The 15,371-nt window shown below is 32.2% G+C and overlaps 1 protein-coding gene across 2 annotated transcripts in view; it reads right to left on the bottom strand.

Moving 5' to 3' along the window:
• The window catches only part of LOC129217122 (probable ATP-dependent RNA helicase DDX46), a 59,149-nt gene that overhangs the window by 41,998 nt on the left and 1,780 nt on the right, over positions 1-15,371 (bottom strand). Inside the window, exons 2-3 of one of the 2 annotated variants that reach the window (XM_054851375.1) lie at positions 8,360-8,545; positions 6,973-7,210 (exon numbers count right to left, since the gene is read on the bottom strand). In XM_054851375.1, coding sequence (XP_054707350.1) covers positions 6,973-7,210; positions 8,360-8,545 — 424 coding nt within the window. The remainder of the gene's footprint in view (positions 1-6,972; positions 7,211-8,359; positions 8,546-15,371) is intronic. The other variant, XM_054851376.1, reaches the window with a different exon arrangement.

Below are 15,371 nucleotides of genomic sequence, written 5' to 3'. Positions count from 1 at the left end.
AAATTAGAATTTAAATTTAGAAAGGCAATAATATTCAGGTGTAATTGTAATTTGTGAGTTCATAAAAAATTACCTGAAAGTTTCAAAGAGCAAAATGGGGCAAGGGGGGGGGGAATAATTTTTAAAACTAAGACCCTGTTACTTGAATATACATATGTACAACAATAACTTTTGCTATGCATACAATTCATAAAATAGTTTATTAAGTCAAAATATTCTGCATAGAAATACCATGCCCAGTGCCTGTAGATAACCAGCAGCAGGCACTGGGCCTAGCTAGGCTGGTACTGGTCAATTTATTAGATCCAAATGAAGATGAATGACCCTGCTTAAGCTATCTACCCCTTTGCTGATTAAAGCCTCTTTCAGTAAGCTCCAAGTACCCACAACCTTAATAAAGTAGTAATTTTGAACATTTGAGGAAAAGGGGAAAATTGGAGATATAGGGAGGTAAAAGCATAAAAACGAGCACTACTGGATTTCATGTGAATAATCATAACACAACGACCCCTGTTATACACCTTATTTATTTTAGCAGACATGGTGAAATGATGTACTTATAAATAAAATTATATAAATCAACTTTATATTTAAAATACAAACTTTAAGTTAATTTGTTAGGTGCTCAACTGTTGAAATTTAAATTTTTTTTTTTTTAAATCTGTTATGACCAAAAATTAGGTAAAGATAATCATTCAAAATTGCAAAAATAAATAAGCAAATAATTAAATAAGACCAAAGTAATAAATTCTTTAACTCTTTAGTTATTAAAATAAAAAATAAAATAAGCTAATCTGATGTAGCAGTGTCAAAATAACTACTAATTGCCAAAAACATAAAAATATTTACAAAATGCAAAGGGATTGAAATCTCAAACAAGGGAAGCAAATTTTCGCGAATTAAGTTTAATGTTGTCATGTTTCCCATAAAATAAACTTATATTTTACTGAAATTAAACATAAAATATGCTAATCTACGGTAGCAAATATGAAAATAACATCCGATTAGTGAATATATTTAAATATTTGCAAGATGCAAAAAGATTGAAATTTCAAACACGAGAAGCAATTTTTCGCAAAGTCTGAGCTCGTTCGACGTGGCATGTTTCCCATGAAATAAATTTATTTGTTTTTTATTAAAATTAAACAAAAAATATACTAATCTAAGGTAGCATATGCGAAACTAACATTTGATTAGCCAAAATATTTAAATATTTGCAGGATGCAAAAAGATTGAAATTCCAAACACAAGAGCAATTTTCCGCGAAACCCGAGTAAGTTCAATGTTGTCATGGTTTCCAAATTAATTTCTTTGTTAATTAATGAAATTAAACAAAAGATAAACTAATCTAAGGTACCATATGTCAAAATATTTTTCGGTTGTAAAAAACATCAAAATATTTACAAGATGCAAAAGGATTGAAATCCCAAACACGGAAGCAATTTTTCGCGATGTTGCATACTGAACATATGTTCAGAAAATTGCATTGGTGAAATACTTTTTTAAAACTTCTAAGCACAATTCGTTGATTTTTGAGAGAATTTAAGCACTAAGAAACTTTTTCAAGGTTTTAAAACTTTTTCAAGGTTTTCAAGCACTTGAAAATGAACTTTTTTTTTTCAAGCACTTTTCAAGGTTTTTCAAGGGCGTACGAACCCTGTAATCTCAAACTTGGTAATATTTGGAAATGAGCATTAGCAAAACGTCTATATGAATGCCACAGCCTCATTGAAGCACTTACTTGTAATGAAAAAAATATAAGTGCACACTTAAAAAACTAAACTATTCTTATTTCTCTTCATCATTTTAATTTAAGTAAAGTAAAAATGCAGTGAAGCGAATATGATGATGCTTAAATGTCTGATATTTTTTTTAAAAACAGGCAGAATGATATTGAATGGGACAAAGGTTGAATGAGTCATCACTAAGTTTCAATAAATTTGCTTCAAAAGTTACTTTTTGGTGTCAACAGTGCCTTTAATCATCCACGTAACTTGACAGTATTTTGGTTCTTTAAATTAAAGCCACATAATTTAGTTCTTTATGTTTCTAAACCAGATCTTTTTTGAAAAAATCATTCAGTTATGAATCAATCTTCTGATTCAAAAGTATATTTGTTTTGTTTACAAATTTGCATATTTTCAAATGCATATAAATTAATAGGTTCAGAAATTCCAGAACACGTTTAATTCCTGACATTGAACGTAGCAGTGGGTCGCATGGATTAGTTTTGTGTGCCGTATGTTGGGCACTACTGTTTTAGAGCATTAGAATTCCTCTTTTTCTGTATTCTATCGCCTGAATAAGATCTTTATTTTCTAAAACTTTCAACAAATTAAGATAAACTCTGATTAATTTAATAATAAAGTCCTTACGAATGATGGAATTGAACTTGCAAGCAATTGAATTGCTTTTTTTTTTTTTTGAGTGGACGTGGCAAAAATAAGAACGTGAAATTTTGCTACTACAGACTATGAAACGTAAGAAGTGTTGAAAATAACAGAAAATTCAAAATAAGTGATGTCCAGGCAGTAAAATCACATCTCAAAAAATGACAAGCGGCTGCAACAGAAGTGGATGCAATGAGATTTCAAAATTCAGATTTGATTTTGGGATCGTGCAATTTTCCACTTTTAATAGCTTTTATGTGCTATACTGTTAAATCACTCAAGATTTCTAATGCTTCTTTAGCTACTGTTCCTTTCTCTTTGTCCAGGAGATTTTTCCATGACTTGAAATAAATTTCCATGACTTTCAATGAAAATTTCAATTTTCCATGACTTTTCCAGGTCTGAAATTCTGTTATTTTTTTCCATGACTTTCCAGGATTTCCATGACCCGTACGAACCCTGTTTAGAGATGATCTCTTGCTGTTTTTTTTTATAAGTGTGAGGGCTGAGAAGCTGAGTTCGCAAAGATATGTAGTTGAAAATGGTAGCAGCACATCAATAGCAAGACAAGAGATGGTGGGATACTCATAACCAGCAACTCATAACCATACTCATAACCAGCAACCAAAATTCGTCCAGAAGCACTTTGCTCAACTTAAATTTAAAAGTACGGTCGCTCTTGAAGTCCATAAATTCTTCTCGCGCCTTCAAAGAAAGGTCTTTAGCTGGTGCATCTGCAGATGAAGAGAATGGAACGCAAACCCAGTCATACTGTTCCATGTTAATATTCTCTAAATAGTGCTTAAAATTGTCCTGAAGTATGACTAAATGTTCTGCCACCATATATTCAGCTTTTCTTCCACGCCATTTCCTTTACATACTAAGCTGACGGTCCATTTGAACATGTCCAATGAGTCACGATCTACTTCTTCTCTCCACAGCTGAATTTTTGATTTGAACCCGTTTAGCTTGTCTCTACATGTAACCCAAATTCTCTACTAGTCCTTGCATTTTCCGATTCAATTCGTTAAGGTGTTCAAAAATGTCAGCCATGTAAGTTAGTTTTGCCAGACAATATTTGTCATGCAACAAACTGGCGTACTGCATTTCGTTTTTTAAAATCAAAAACTGTCGTACCTCGTCCCTCAATTCGAAAATTCTTGATAATACCTTTACACTTGAAAGGCAGTGAATCTCTGTATGAAGAAGTAGGGAGTGTGGTGATCTGCTAGTTCTTCACGAAGTATACGGAGAAAAGACGAGAACTAAGTGGCCTTGATTTTATGGAATTAACGATTTTCACGACTTCAGCCAAAGCTGACTTCAGCTCATCTGGTAAGTTCTTTGCCATGAGAGCTTCATGATGTAGGAAACAGTGTATGGTTTTAATTTCTAGTTGGCTAAGTCTCAGAACCGAGCTTTGAGAAACTACGATAGAATGAAATACGTATCGGAACTGGAAAAGAGGAAAACAAAAGTTAAAGCTGGGGCTAAAATTCTGGGGGGAGAGTATGATCCCTGCCTGGGGCAGGGGGCAATACTCCTGTTGGCGAAAGATTTAGAAAAAATTCTGTACAATTAGTTTATTTCGTGGAAATTAGAATCCGTTTTCCAAACTGAAAGTAATGGGATCACAAGAAGTTTAAAAGAAGTGGGGCAGCAAATCCCGCCTCTCCCCTTGCTGGGTATGACTTACGGCGAATGATCGACAGGGTGAATTGAGAAGTTACAGAACGATACAAACGCTATTCGGTCGTAACTTTAAAATAAAACACATCAAGGCTCTTTCTTTTTATATAACTACGGAAATACAGCGGTACACCGGGTTCCTTGTCGCGGCACACCGGCTGCGAAGCCCTGATTTAATTTAATGCAAAAGATGTAAGCAAACATAGCATATTATATTTAAGCATTACATTTTTTTAGCAGTCTGATGTTGATTAAAAAATCTAAAACTAGTCTACAATTAAACTAAACTAAATTAGTCATAAAACTAATAAGATTATAAAATAGAACTAAGTAATGCTTAAAAATAAAATAGTAAACTTTAAGAAGTTTGGTAATGTCTCTTTACAGAAATCAGGGACTAATGACGGATTATCTTTGACGGTATTGCAGTTGTTTTGAGAAGTTCCAGCGAGTGGTTTTTGATTGATTACATTGAATCAAACGGGCCACATAAGTTTGCTTTGTCAGCGACATGTGGCCCACAGGCTGTAGGTTTGACCAGTTAAACTGCAAACATTCACTGCCAAATCAGCAATTTAGTAGGCAGGGGGGTGGGAAAACATGGGGTGGGAGTCGTGGCACGGACTGCACCATTGAAATGTTTAGCGGGGGTTGTGGGTATTTTTCTCATTTTTTTGGGAAGCTGGGACTCTGGCTCTGAGCCTTTGCAATATTTAGGGGGTGGAGGGATGCAGCCTTGCTCTAGGGCAGCTATGGTAGACAACCCGTCAATCGCAATTGACCGGTCGATCTCGCGTCTATTATGAGTCAATCAATCCCAGCAAAATTTTGAGTTCTGCTTTTCCTCTGACTAGAATTATTAAACATTAATTTATGGAAAAAAAAATCGGTTTAACATCTAGGGTAACGGCACCAGTAACAGACATGCTTAAGACATCGCTCTCAGGTTAAATCCATTTTCTGAGACTTTTAATATAATTAGACATTTTAAACAATTTTTCTATCATGCAACTACATCTCATCTAATGTTTCTCTGCTTCTGGATCCACTGCATTAGTTAATTCTATTTTTCTTTGCTCAATTTTGAAAAAAGGTCTTACCCCCAGTAACAGACACCGACAATTCTGATGATACCCAGTAACAGATAGGATGAGGAAAAGATGAGTAATGGACATAATTTCCCCTTTCTCTTCAAAATGTACAAAAGTTCTTTATTTTTAGATCTAAAACCTTATTGATTTCAAATGAACATGTAATACCGGCAGATCCCGGACTGGCTGTTCATAAACTTCCATCACTGCCTTGTAATTACTAACTGGCTCATAAAATTCACTTTGATAACACTAGATAGTTGCACCGTGTTCATGGGTCTCAGCAACATCTGTTTTACCCGCCTAAAATTTGTATTATTTAAATCCAAACTTACGACTGTCTGTTACTAGACTTTTGTCTGTTACTGGTGCCGTTACCATAAATCAAAAGTTATTTGAAAATTTTCCAGACTTATTACAGTCATTGGAACTTTTTTAGTAACAATTTTATCAGTTTTAAAGCAAATATTATACTTGTTTCTGAAAATATTTTAATATTGGTTAACAAAACATTATTTTTGCAATTTAAAACAACTACTAAAGTATTTTTCATGAGTTGACCTACAATTTGGACTCAGAATAGCCTCAACTTAACACCTTTATGCAAAACATTCGTTTTAGTCTCAAGCGTATGCATCATGCCCCCCTCACACAAGTCGATCTTCTGCTCACATTAAACTTAGAAAGTAGATCTTCAGTAAATTTAGGTTGCCGCTCGCTGCTCTAGGGGGTGGGTGGGCCACAGTGTGGTATGTGTTACCAATTTTATATGTGATATTTTTGTCCAACCTGTTGATGAATGTGGGCATTAAATCTAATGCTTAAAATGTCGACGTGCTTCATTTAAGTCGTAGAAATCAGGTTACAAGCTTTTATTTACAGCGATCTGCCATTAGCAAAGCAGAAATGGTAGTAGATTGGGATTTTTTAATAAGGCAGAACTTTAAATCTTCTCAGCCGTACAGCACGGTAAGTAAAAAAGAAAAACAAAATGTTGGATTTTAGGGCTGTTGTCAGTTATGTGTTTGGAACAACAATTCTAAGCAAATTCTTCTCCTTTTTCACATAAGTTTGGTAAGACCTCATTTGTAGTACATGGGTCAGTTTTCGACACCTTATTTAAAGAAAGATAATACATTCATTAGAAAAGGTTCAAAAAAGGGCTAAATTTAATTAGGAACTCTCAGATTTAGACCATGATTCTAGACTTAAGAGGTTTAACATTAACAGTCCAAAGCAAAGGTAAGTCAGGTCCAGTCATTTAAATTTATTAAAATGAAAGGTACTAATTGGTAAAATTTTTGCCCAGAATGGCAGAACAAGGGGTCATTGTTTTAAGTTTTTTTTAAAAACCAAGCTACTGTTATGAAGCTAGAATAAATAATAAATTACTACTTCAATATGGTTCTAGGCATTTGAAATGGTTTATGGGATGAATTTTTAATAAGGCTTTTCAAACATATACTGACATCTTCAATGAGCTTGGTTAGGATTTAGAAATTGATGAATAAACTAGGATCAAAACTTAGCAGACCTAGAGTTGATGGTTGTCAGTTTTGTATTTATATTTGCATAAATATAAATTTAAATCTTCATTGTTTATTTGTGCTGCGATGTTATGCATTTGTAGAGCTCGTCAAATCATTGAAAGCGTCAAGTAAAGTTAACTAATTTTCTTCAGGGTATACACAGTGCCATGCCACAGCAAGTTTAGTAGTATATTTTTAAATGTACAGGGAGCATTTGTATAGTTTTTCCGTTTTCTTTCCAATCAATGAAAAAATAAACTTAAAATTTTTTACCTTGTCAAGAAGCTCAAATTTCAATTCTGAAGAGTCTTCATTTGCTTTGTTTTCTTCTTCTTTTCTTTTATCATCTTTATCTTTTTTTGATCTATCTCTTGAACTGTTTCTTCTATCTTTACGATCTCTGCTACGAGATCTGTCTTTCCTATCTCGGGATCGCGATCTTCTGTCTCTGCCTCGAGAGCGAGATCTACGTCTTCGATCTCTTTCTCGATCTCTTGACCGACTTCTAGACCTATAAAGAATTGATAAACCTAATGATTAAAATGTTAAAAATAAATAAATAAATAAATATATAAATAACTATTTGTGGCAGAATTTGAATTATTCATTACATGAGAATGTAAGTACATGCATCACTATAACATATTTATGAAAATTAATGCCGATTGAGCATATCTCAACTAAATGAAAAAACACAATACAGAAGTGCAAGCAAATAATTCAACTGAAATGAGAAGAGAGAATTTAAGAAATAAATGTCACACAATCACTAACGGAATTTACAAACATTTTTCCAAGAGGCCTTTCTTGTGAAATGTTGAGAAAATTTTACAAAATTCAACAAGTGTTAAGTTTTAAAGCAAAAAAAAAAAAAAAAAAAACTTGATTTACAAATAAAATAATGATAGTAATTGCAAGCAAATTTATTCAAAATGTGTTAACAAAATAGAATTATTTCACTAATTGGGATGACTAGATTGTTTTAGGAGTTTATTTTTTTTGTAAAGGGTCATTTATAGAAGTCGAAATTTTGTGATAGGATTTTTTTGCAACTTATAATTTTGGCAGAGGTTTGTAAACTTAGTTAATTTCATAGAAGTTTTTCTACGTCATCAACATTAATTCAGTTATAAGGTTCAAAGCTCAATTCATTCCTATATAGTTGATCTCATATGTACAGAGTTATCTACTTTAACAAACCCAAAACATAATTTAATTTCTCTCTGCTAAAACAAACTTCTCAACCGGTTTAATCTGAGCTCTTACGTTACTAATGTATTTTCAAGAAAAAAGGTGAAGATGCGATTACATATGGCAAACATAAAAGAGTTAACAAATTTTCTTAAAAAGGGGGCATTTCACTTTGAATACCAATGATATTCTCACTTTGCAAACCTAGTTTCAGACCCTTTTTATTATCTGAGAGATCTCTACTTTCTACTCCTAGTACAGAAATTAGTTCTTATGGAGGTAACAAAAGAAACACGCACCCCCCCCCCTTCACTTTACATTCATGTAATGTTCATCGCTTCGGTTTTGATGTAGCTACAAGGTGATGCAGCTACATGACTATGTAATAACTAAACAAAGTAATAATGATTAATTATTTCAGTCACAACGTTAGACAAACATAACTCTAGTTTAATAATAATAAATTTACTGTAGTTGAAAAGACCTTCGTCTATCTCGAGATCGTGATCTACGAAATCTTTCGGGTGTTCTGGATCGTCTGTCTCGACTGCGTGCTCTCCTATCTCTATCTCTGCTACGACTTCTCCGCCGGCGTGTTCTATCCGGGCTTGCTGAAGAACTCCGAGACCGGCTTCGAGATCTTCGACGATAGTTCCTGCAAATTTTTTCATAAATATGTTATTGAGAAATATCATGCATAAAACAGAAAATGGACACTTAGAGTACATCTGCATATTGAAAGCATACAAAAACAAAACATATAGTGAATCTAATTCAGGGGTCTGGCAAGAGGAAATTTGGGTCCACTAACTGACCCTTCACAAAAATCCGATCAACCAAAACGGACCTTTCACAGGATCCCGATCAACCAAAACGGACCCTTCACAAAATTCTGATAACCAAAATCGGATCTTTCACAAATTGTCTATTGAAAGAGCAAATCAAAATAGGGCAGCATATTTCGGTGTGTAAAAACGATAATGTTTGGAACTTTTTTAAAGTTAAATTAGAGGGATCAACTTATACAAAATCTGCTAGTTTTGCAAAAAAAAAAAAAAAAAACGGCACTCTTGTAACGCTCCTGCAAGCGATAAATAACTACAACAGCCAAATCAAGGACGGATACAAGGGAGGGGCGATTGCCCAACACCGGCAATTTTTCTGAATTAAAGTCGTAAAATGCCTTGTTGATGATGTCTTATCCTCTGATAAATTTTCGAAACCGAAGTTTCAAAAAAGCACAATGTTTGATGACTTTTGATGATATTGGGGAGGGGAAGGGGGGGGGGGATTGAAACATTTTAGATGAAAATCATGTGGTAACTCCCTCTCTCCCCGCAAGCATTTATAAATCCGTTACTCAATAAGAGGTTAGTTCAAAAATCAACCGCCCCCTCCTTGGAAAGTTTCTGAATCCGTTCTTGAGCCAAATAAATATAATGCTGTTGTTGGTTTCTTTGAAAGAAATTAACAGCTGAAAGTCAGTTTGGTTTATAATATTGCTTGTTTGTTTTATGCAGCTGTGTTGTTGTCAACTTCTCTGAAAAAGGGTCTACCTTCTCTGAATAGGAGCCGTAAGCACTTTTCTCCCCTTTCTCCCCGTAAGCACTTTTCTCCTCAATCATGATTTTATAAACAATAATATGCAGCAAAATGAACTTAGAACTGCAAAGGATAGTAGGGGTGGGGAGAAAATGTGATCGCTTCAGATAGGGTCACCAACTTCAAACTTATTGCCACTTAAGCGTATGGTAGTGCAATGTTCAACTGTTATTTTGCGAGAAAATCATATGGATTTGATTTTTCGATGCTAAAAAGGATAATTAGCTTTAAATAAATTCCATTTTTTTGTGAGTCAAAAATTAAAATGCTGAATCAGTGGTTTATTTATTTATTTATTTTTTTGCTTCAACTGCGTCCACAGATATTAATGATCATTAGGACTCTAAAATGCAATTCTAAAATAATTTCATCAAAAATATTTATTTTACAAGCCATTTTTATACTTTTGATGCCTTCACTTTGAGGATTGTGATCTCTTTGTATCCGCTTGGGAATCTGATTTTGCGAATTTTCGATGTTTAGTACGCTTTGTTAAGAGGTAAACATATAAAATCTCTTTCTTTTTGTTAAAATCACCAAATTTAAAAGAAATTCTGTGCTTTTTAAGAGTGTCTAGGGTCAAAAAATTAAACGCTGAACCCTTGTCTGAATTTTATTTATTTAATTTTTTTGGTTACAATTATTTTAAATACTGTATAGAAATATTTCTAGTATAATTTAACATAATGTAGAATGGTAGATAAATATTGATACTTGAGAGAGTGATGCGCCTACTATTATATGGACAAGGAAGTCTGTACTACTATTCCAATAAGTTAAAAATTCATCACATGTGTGTCGGTGGTTCTTCTTAAATTATAATTGGTACTTGGTAACTCGGTACTCGGCCGAGTAGAGAAATGCCGAGTACTCGGTACTCGGCCAAAGTGCTACTCGGTACGTCTCTACTTAGAAATAATTTTTTCGGTGTTATACCATTCCTATTAAAACAATAACTCATTTATATTTTTGTACAAAAAATTTTGAAAAACCAGAAAACCATTCTTTTGACTTGTCCCCATTCGTTGCTCAAATATACTTAAATTATTTTAAAATGTTATATCATTGTTCCACAAATTTAATTTATAGTACTAAATTAAGCATACTTAAAGGTGTAAAATAACATCCTTGCACTAAATTTAATTAATTTAAAAAATGAAGGTACATCATTTTAAAGTTTGTCCTGAGGTGCAATGTTATTCTCTTGTCCTAGGAACGAGTTCAATTATTATTAGTGATGTGGATCGGGTAAATACCCAGCGGGTAGGTAAATATTTTTTGGGTATTTACCCAAGGCCTGGGTAAATACCCAAAAACTGGGTATTTAATAAAAAATGCAAAAAAAGCGAATGAGAATTTTTTTTTTAAATCTAAATATGAAATAATTGCTAAAACTGATATATACATATGTATTACACAGTTTATAATATTTTTTATTGGAAGACTTGATGAAATCATGAAAGAAACATATCGTGAACCAAAGAACCTTTCTTTTCAATGTCATAATTGGAGAAGTATAAGCAATTCATTATGAACTTCAGGATTTCAAAATCACAATCTAGGTTAGTCATATCCAAAATGAAAAAAAAAAAGAAGCATGAGGGATGTTTGGAAGAATAAACTGAGAAGTTATTAAGAAACTATGGTGTTATTTATTTTATTGATATTTAAGTGATATCATGGAAAGTATAGAAACAGTTTTCACATTAATAAACAAAAAAAAGCAAAATTTTCTTTTCTGTTGCCTTGCTCATTTGCATTTGTTCCCCTGTAGGGTGGGAAGGTAAATATTTTTTTTGGTATTTATCCGAAGGCAGGGTAAATCCCCTAGTAATTGCGCATTTTGCAAAAAATTTTTAGGTAGTATTAAAAGGTGACTATTATCTTTTTTAAACATAAACCCTAAAATAAAAGATTAAAAATTTTAAATGAATTTTAAATGTTTATGTATATTATGTGTGTGTGTATATATATATGTGTGTGTGTGATGTAGAATACACCTGAACAATTGAACTAAGTTTGGAGGAAATTTCTGCATAAGATATACGTGAATAAATTGTAATAATAAATTGAGCGACATTTCGTTACATTTTGATGTCATGCAGGGACATATTACTGGGTTATAAAAGAGTAGGACCTTAAAAAATTGATATTTGCTTTTTTTTGTAACCAGTTAAGCTTTTTTCTTTTTGTAGAATGGCTTTTTATATCTGAAATTTGGCTATCAACATTGATTAGGCATATCCAACACATTTAATGTGAATATCATATTAGATTGCTAAGCTGTTTCACACAATAATTCTTTAAATATGTGATCAAAATACAATTTTTGGGCAAAAATTCATTGTTTTGCATATGGTTGGTTGTATATATACATAATGGAATACATACAGAAAAGTATTTTAGATGAATATAAATTTTTGAAATAAATACCCGGGTATTTACTCATTTAGAGTATTTACCCGGGTATATACCCTGGGTATTTACCCCTAAAAATAAATACCCGGGTATTTTACATCACTAATTATTATAGATTTAAAAAAGGAATTTTTAATTTGTTGTACTACCCTGTTTATTATCAACATTTTGTTGGATTCCTAGAGCATTTTCTTAATATGATTTGTCTGCTGTTCTTACTAAAACTTTGAAGCTCAAAAATGGGTATGTAACATTTTTAATAATTCTTAGAGTAGTGAAAAGGAATAGGTACACAATTAGCAGCAAGTCTTCTTATGTCAGAAAAAACGGGAAAAAGGGACAAAAGTTGATAAAATAGAATATTTTTCACTATTTGGAAACCAAATTATCGTAATAAAGGGGGGTTGAAATTTTAAAAAATATTGTTTTACAGGGATTTATTACTGTAGAGAGTATCGCAATATTGAGAGACGGATAACATTAATTCCTATGCAAGTTCAGCGGGACCGCGAAATATCATTGTAATAGAGGGATTATCGTTGTATCGGATAGTGTTGTAGCGAGGTTTTACTGTATAGGTCAGAAAAGTAGTTGTTCAATACCTATTATTTTGCACTAAAAACGTACAAGGGCAGTTCTCAAAAGGTGGGAACAAAAAAGTTAACTTTGAGCAATTTCAAAAATTTTCAAATTTGACATCAATTTTGCTTTTATTCTATAGTATGCATACCTAGAACACAATATATGAACATGAAAAGACAGCAGGTATTTGTAAAAATTGTTAATTAGCAAATTAAATGAGCAGTCTGTAGGTAACAGATTTTGGACATTGTTGTCCTGTAGGTAACAGATTTTGGACATCATCATAATGTAAGTTTCACCATTTTTGACACTTGTTAATCTGATTTTTAACATTTCCAATGAAAATTTTATTTACTTTTTGAATTTTGCAATTTAATGATAAAGAGGATATTAATGAAGTACTTGAATGGCTATACATACTGCTCTTTACATATAATAAAGTTTTGGAACGATTTTGAAGAAGTTGATGTAAGGTAAAAAAATGCTTCAAATTAAAAATAATACAAATATAAAAAGTGACATCATCAGTTTTAATAATAAATATTTTTTCTAATGTCATAAGAATTAAAATAATGTCTAAAAAAAATTATTGAAAAAAGAAATTCTTATTTCTATTTGGAGACTGTTAAATTATGTTTCCAAAAGAAAGAAGAGAAAAAAAAAAATCTAAAAACCTAAAAGGGGGGGGGGGGGGGGGGGGGATGCTAGCGCAGGTGATAACATTGCCAAAACTGGTGCAGCTGACGATAAACTACATTTGTCAAACTGGAATTCCCCGCTGGTAACCTTTAGCTTATCGTATACTGTGTTGTCGCCAACGGAGGTTTCCTTGGCGATTTTAGTGCAAAATGGCTTTTGTTGTGATCATAACCAGCCATGTTTCCACTGTAATTTATGTATTGTTCAATGTGTAACCTATTAATTATGCAAAATACCGATGTGTTAAAGAAGATAACATTATAATAACCTTTTTTATTGAGGTTAGAAGGCAGTGGATCATCTAAAAGTTATGAATAAACGGACAGAATTATCGGCGTCAAGATCGCAACACCATTTGGACATCTCGCATGTATGTTTAAGAAAAATTACTTTTCTTCTAAGATACTGCATAAAAGCTTATGACAACACTTTTAAACAATTAAAAATTGATTCTGAGGATCGATAAATACCTTTAAAACGAAAACATCATATACTTAGTTCTCAAAAAATAGCATCGTAAAGATCGTAACTTTTGGACATGCATCAAATTTCAAACTTACTTTTTTCTAAAATCGTTTACAAAGTAAATAATCTGTCTTTACTTTTGTTATTTGTGTAAAATATTAACAAAAAATTATTCAGTGTAAGATTCATGCCTTTAACTTTTTTTTGAAGCATATGGAAATAAAATAAAATTTTTTTAATGATACATTTGCTCAGTTAACGTTTTGGTATGTCCAAAATTGTGCCTTTTAGCAAAGAAAATATTTTTTAAGGGCATTTGAAGAGCATTTTTTAAAAAATTTATGGCAATTCTTGTCTCTATACAGTATTATAATTTAACTCAAAAATTTTTGAGTTAATTAAAATGAAAGTTATTTGGTGTTGAAGCTTCAAAGTTGAGGTCTGTTTGTTCACCACCTTTTGAGAACTGCCCACAACATGATAATGGAAACCTTATCGTTAAGCAAAGCATAAAGCAAAATCACATCTCATCTGAGCATTATAATGTATTTGTAAATCTAAAAATATTATTGAATAGTTCGAGGACTTATCTTAATTTTAAAAGTAAGTTGAATAGATTCATCTATTGTATGAAATATATTATGTTTATAATTTTAAAGTTACTGTCTCCTAATTTTTCAAATCAATTAGACCATGTCCCTCCCCCTCCCAAAAAAAATTTTTTTTTGGAGTTCACAGTGACCTCCAGTGACTTCCCCATCGAGGCGACCCTGCGGGGGGGGGGGGGGACAATTTCTTAAGTTTACCAGGGGCGCCAGACTCCGTAGTTATGCTACTGCTTCAGAATGAGTTTTATCTGCAATGATTATTAAAGTACTAATATAAAATTTAATCATTCACAAATAAATATGTTTCATAAGTGAATTATCCTGCACTTCTGCTAGCTTCATGGTTTGTATAACAGCTGCATTTTCAAGAGTCATCTGGTATTTTCTGTTTACTTTGAGCATTAATTTTCATTTAAAAACTTTGAATTAAGATGGGAAGATGAAAAACTGTTTCAAAATTTAAATTTCCTATTAATTTTGATGATTGCAAAGCAAAACAGAGGGATTTTTTAGACTTCAAAACCTATTGTTTACTTTCGAAACGTTGTGCGGTTTATAGAGAATTATGTTATATAGGTCGGCATTATAAAGGTAGTCTACCGTATCCACAAATTTTTGAACATTTAAAAAAAATCCAATCTAATTTAAATAAAAAAAATCCGATTTAAATTTAAAAAATTCGACTTTTGATTTTTTTTAAATTAAAACAATCACAAATCCTGATTCAAAGGGATTTTTAAATTTCACTTAAAATGCAGAAAATAGGATCTTTCAACTCCGGTTAAACTAACCTGTTTTGAAAAAGAAATGGAACGCATCGCATTCTAAAAGAAACTGAAAAATTTGATTCAGGTTTAACTATTTCATACTCAAAAAGATCTTGAACACGCATTATACGAGGAAGGAATGACGGGCAGGGTTGTCCTATTTTGTCCACCCCGGAAAAAAACGTCCCAGACAAAATATCATTTTGTCCCTTTTGTCCACTTCATCCGTAAACTGAAAGTTTTTATTTAAAAATTTGAAGCTTGAAATTAAATAATTATATAGATTTTTCCTCTTCAAGTAATATTTTAATATAAAAATAGCATACATAAATATGTACAC

Source organism: Uloborus diversus, chromosome 2 (assembly GCF_026930045.1).
Source record: "Uloborus diversus isolate 005 chromosome 2, Udiv.v.3.1, whole genome shotgun sequence".
In the NCBI taxonomy this organism is placed as follows: domain Eukaryota; kingdom Metazoa; phylum Arthropoda; class Arachnida; order Araneae; family Uloboridae; genus Uloborus; species Uloborus diversus.
This window is presented reverse-complemented; position numbering and strand designations above follow the sequence as displayed.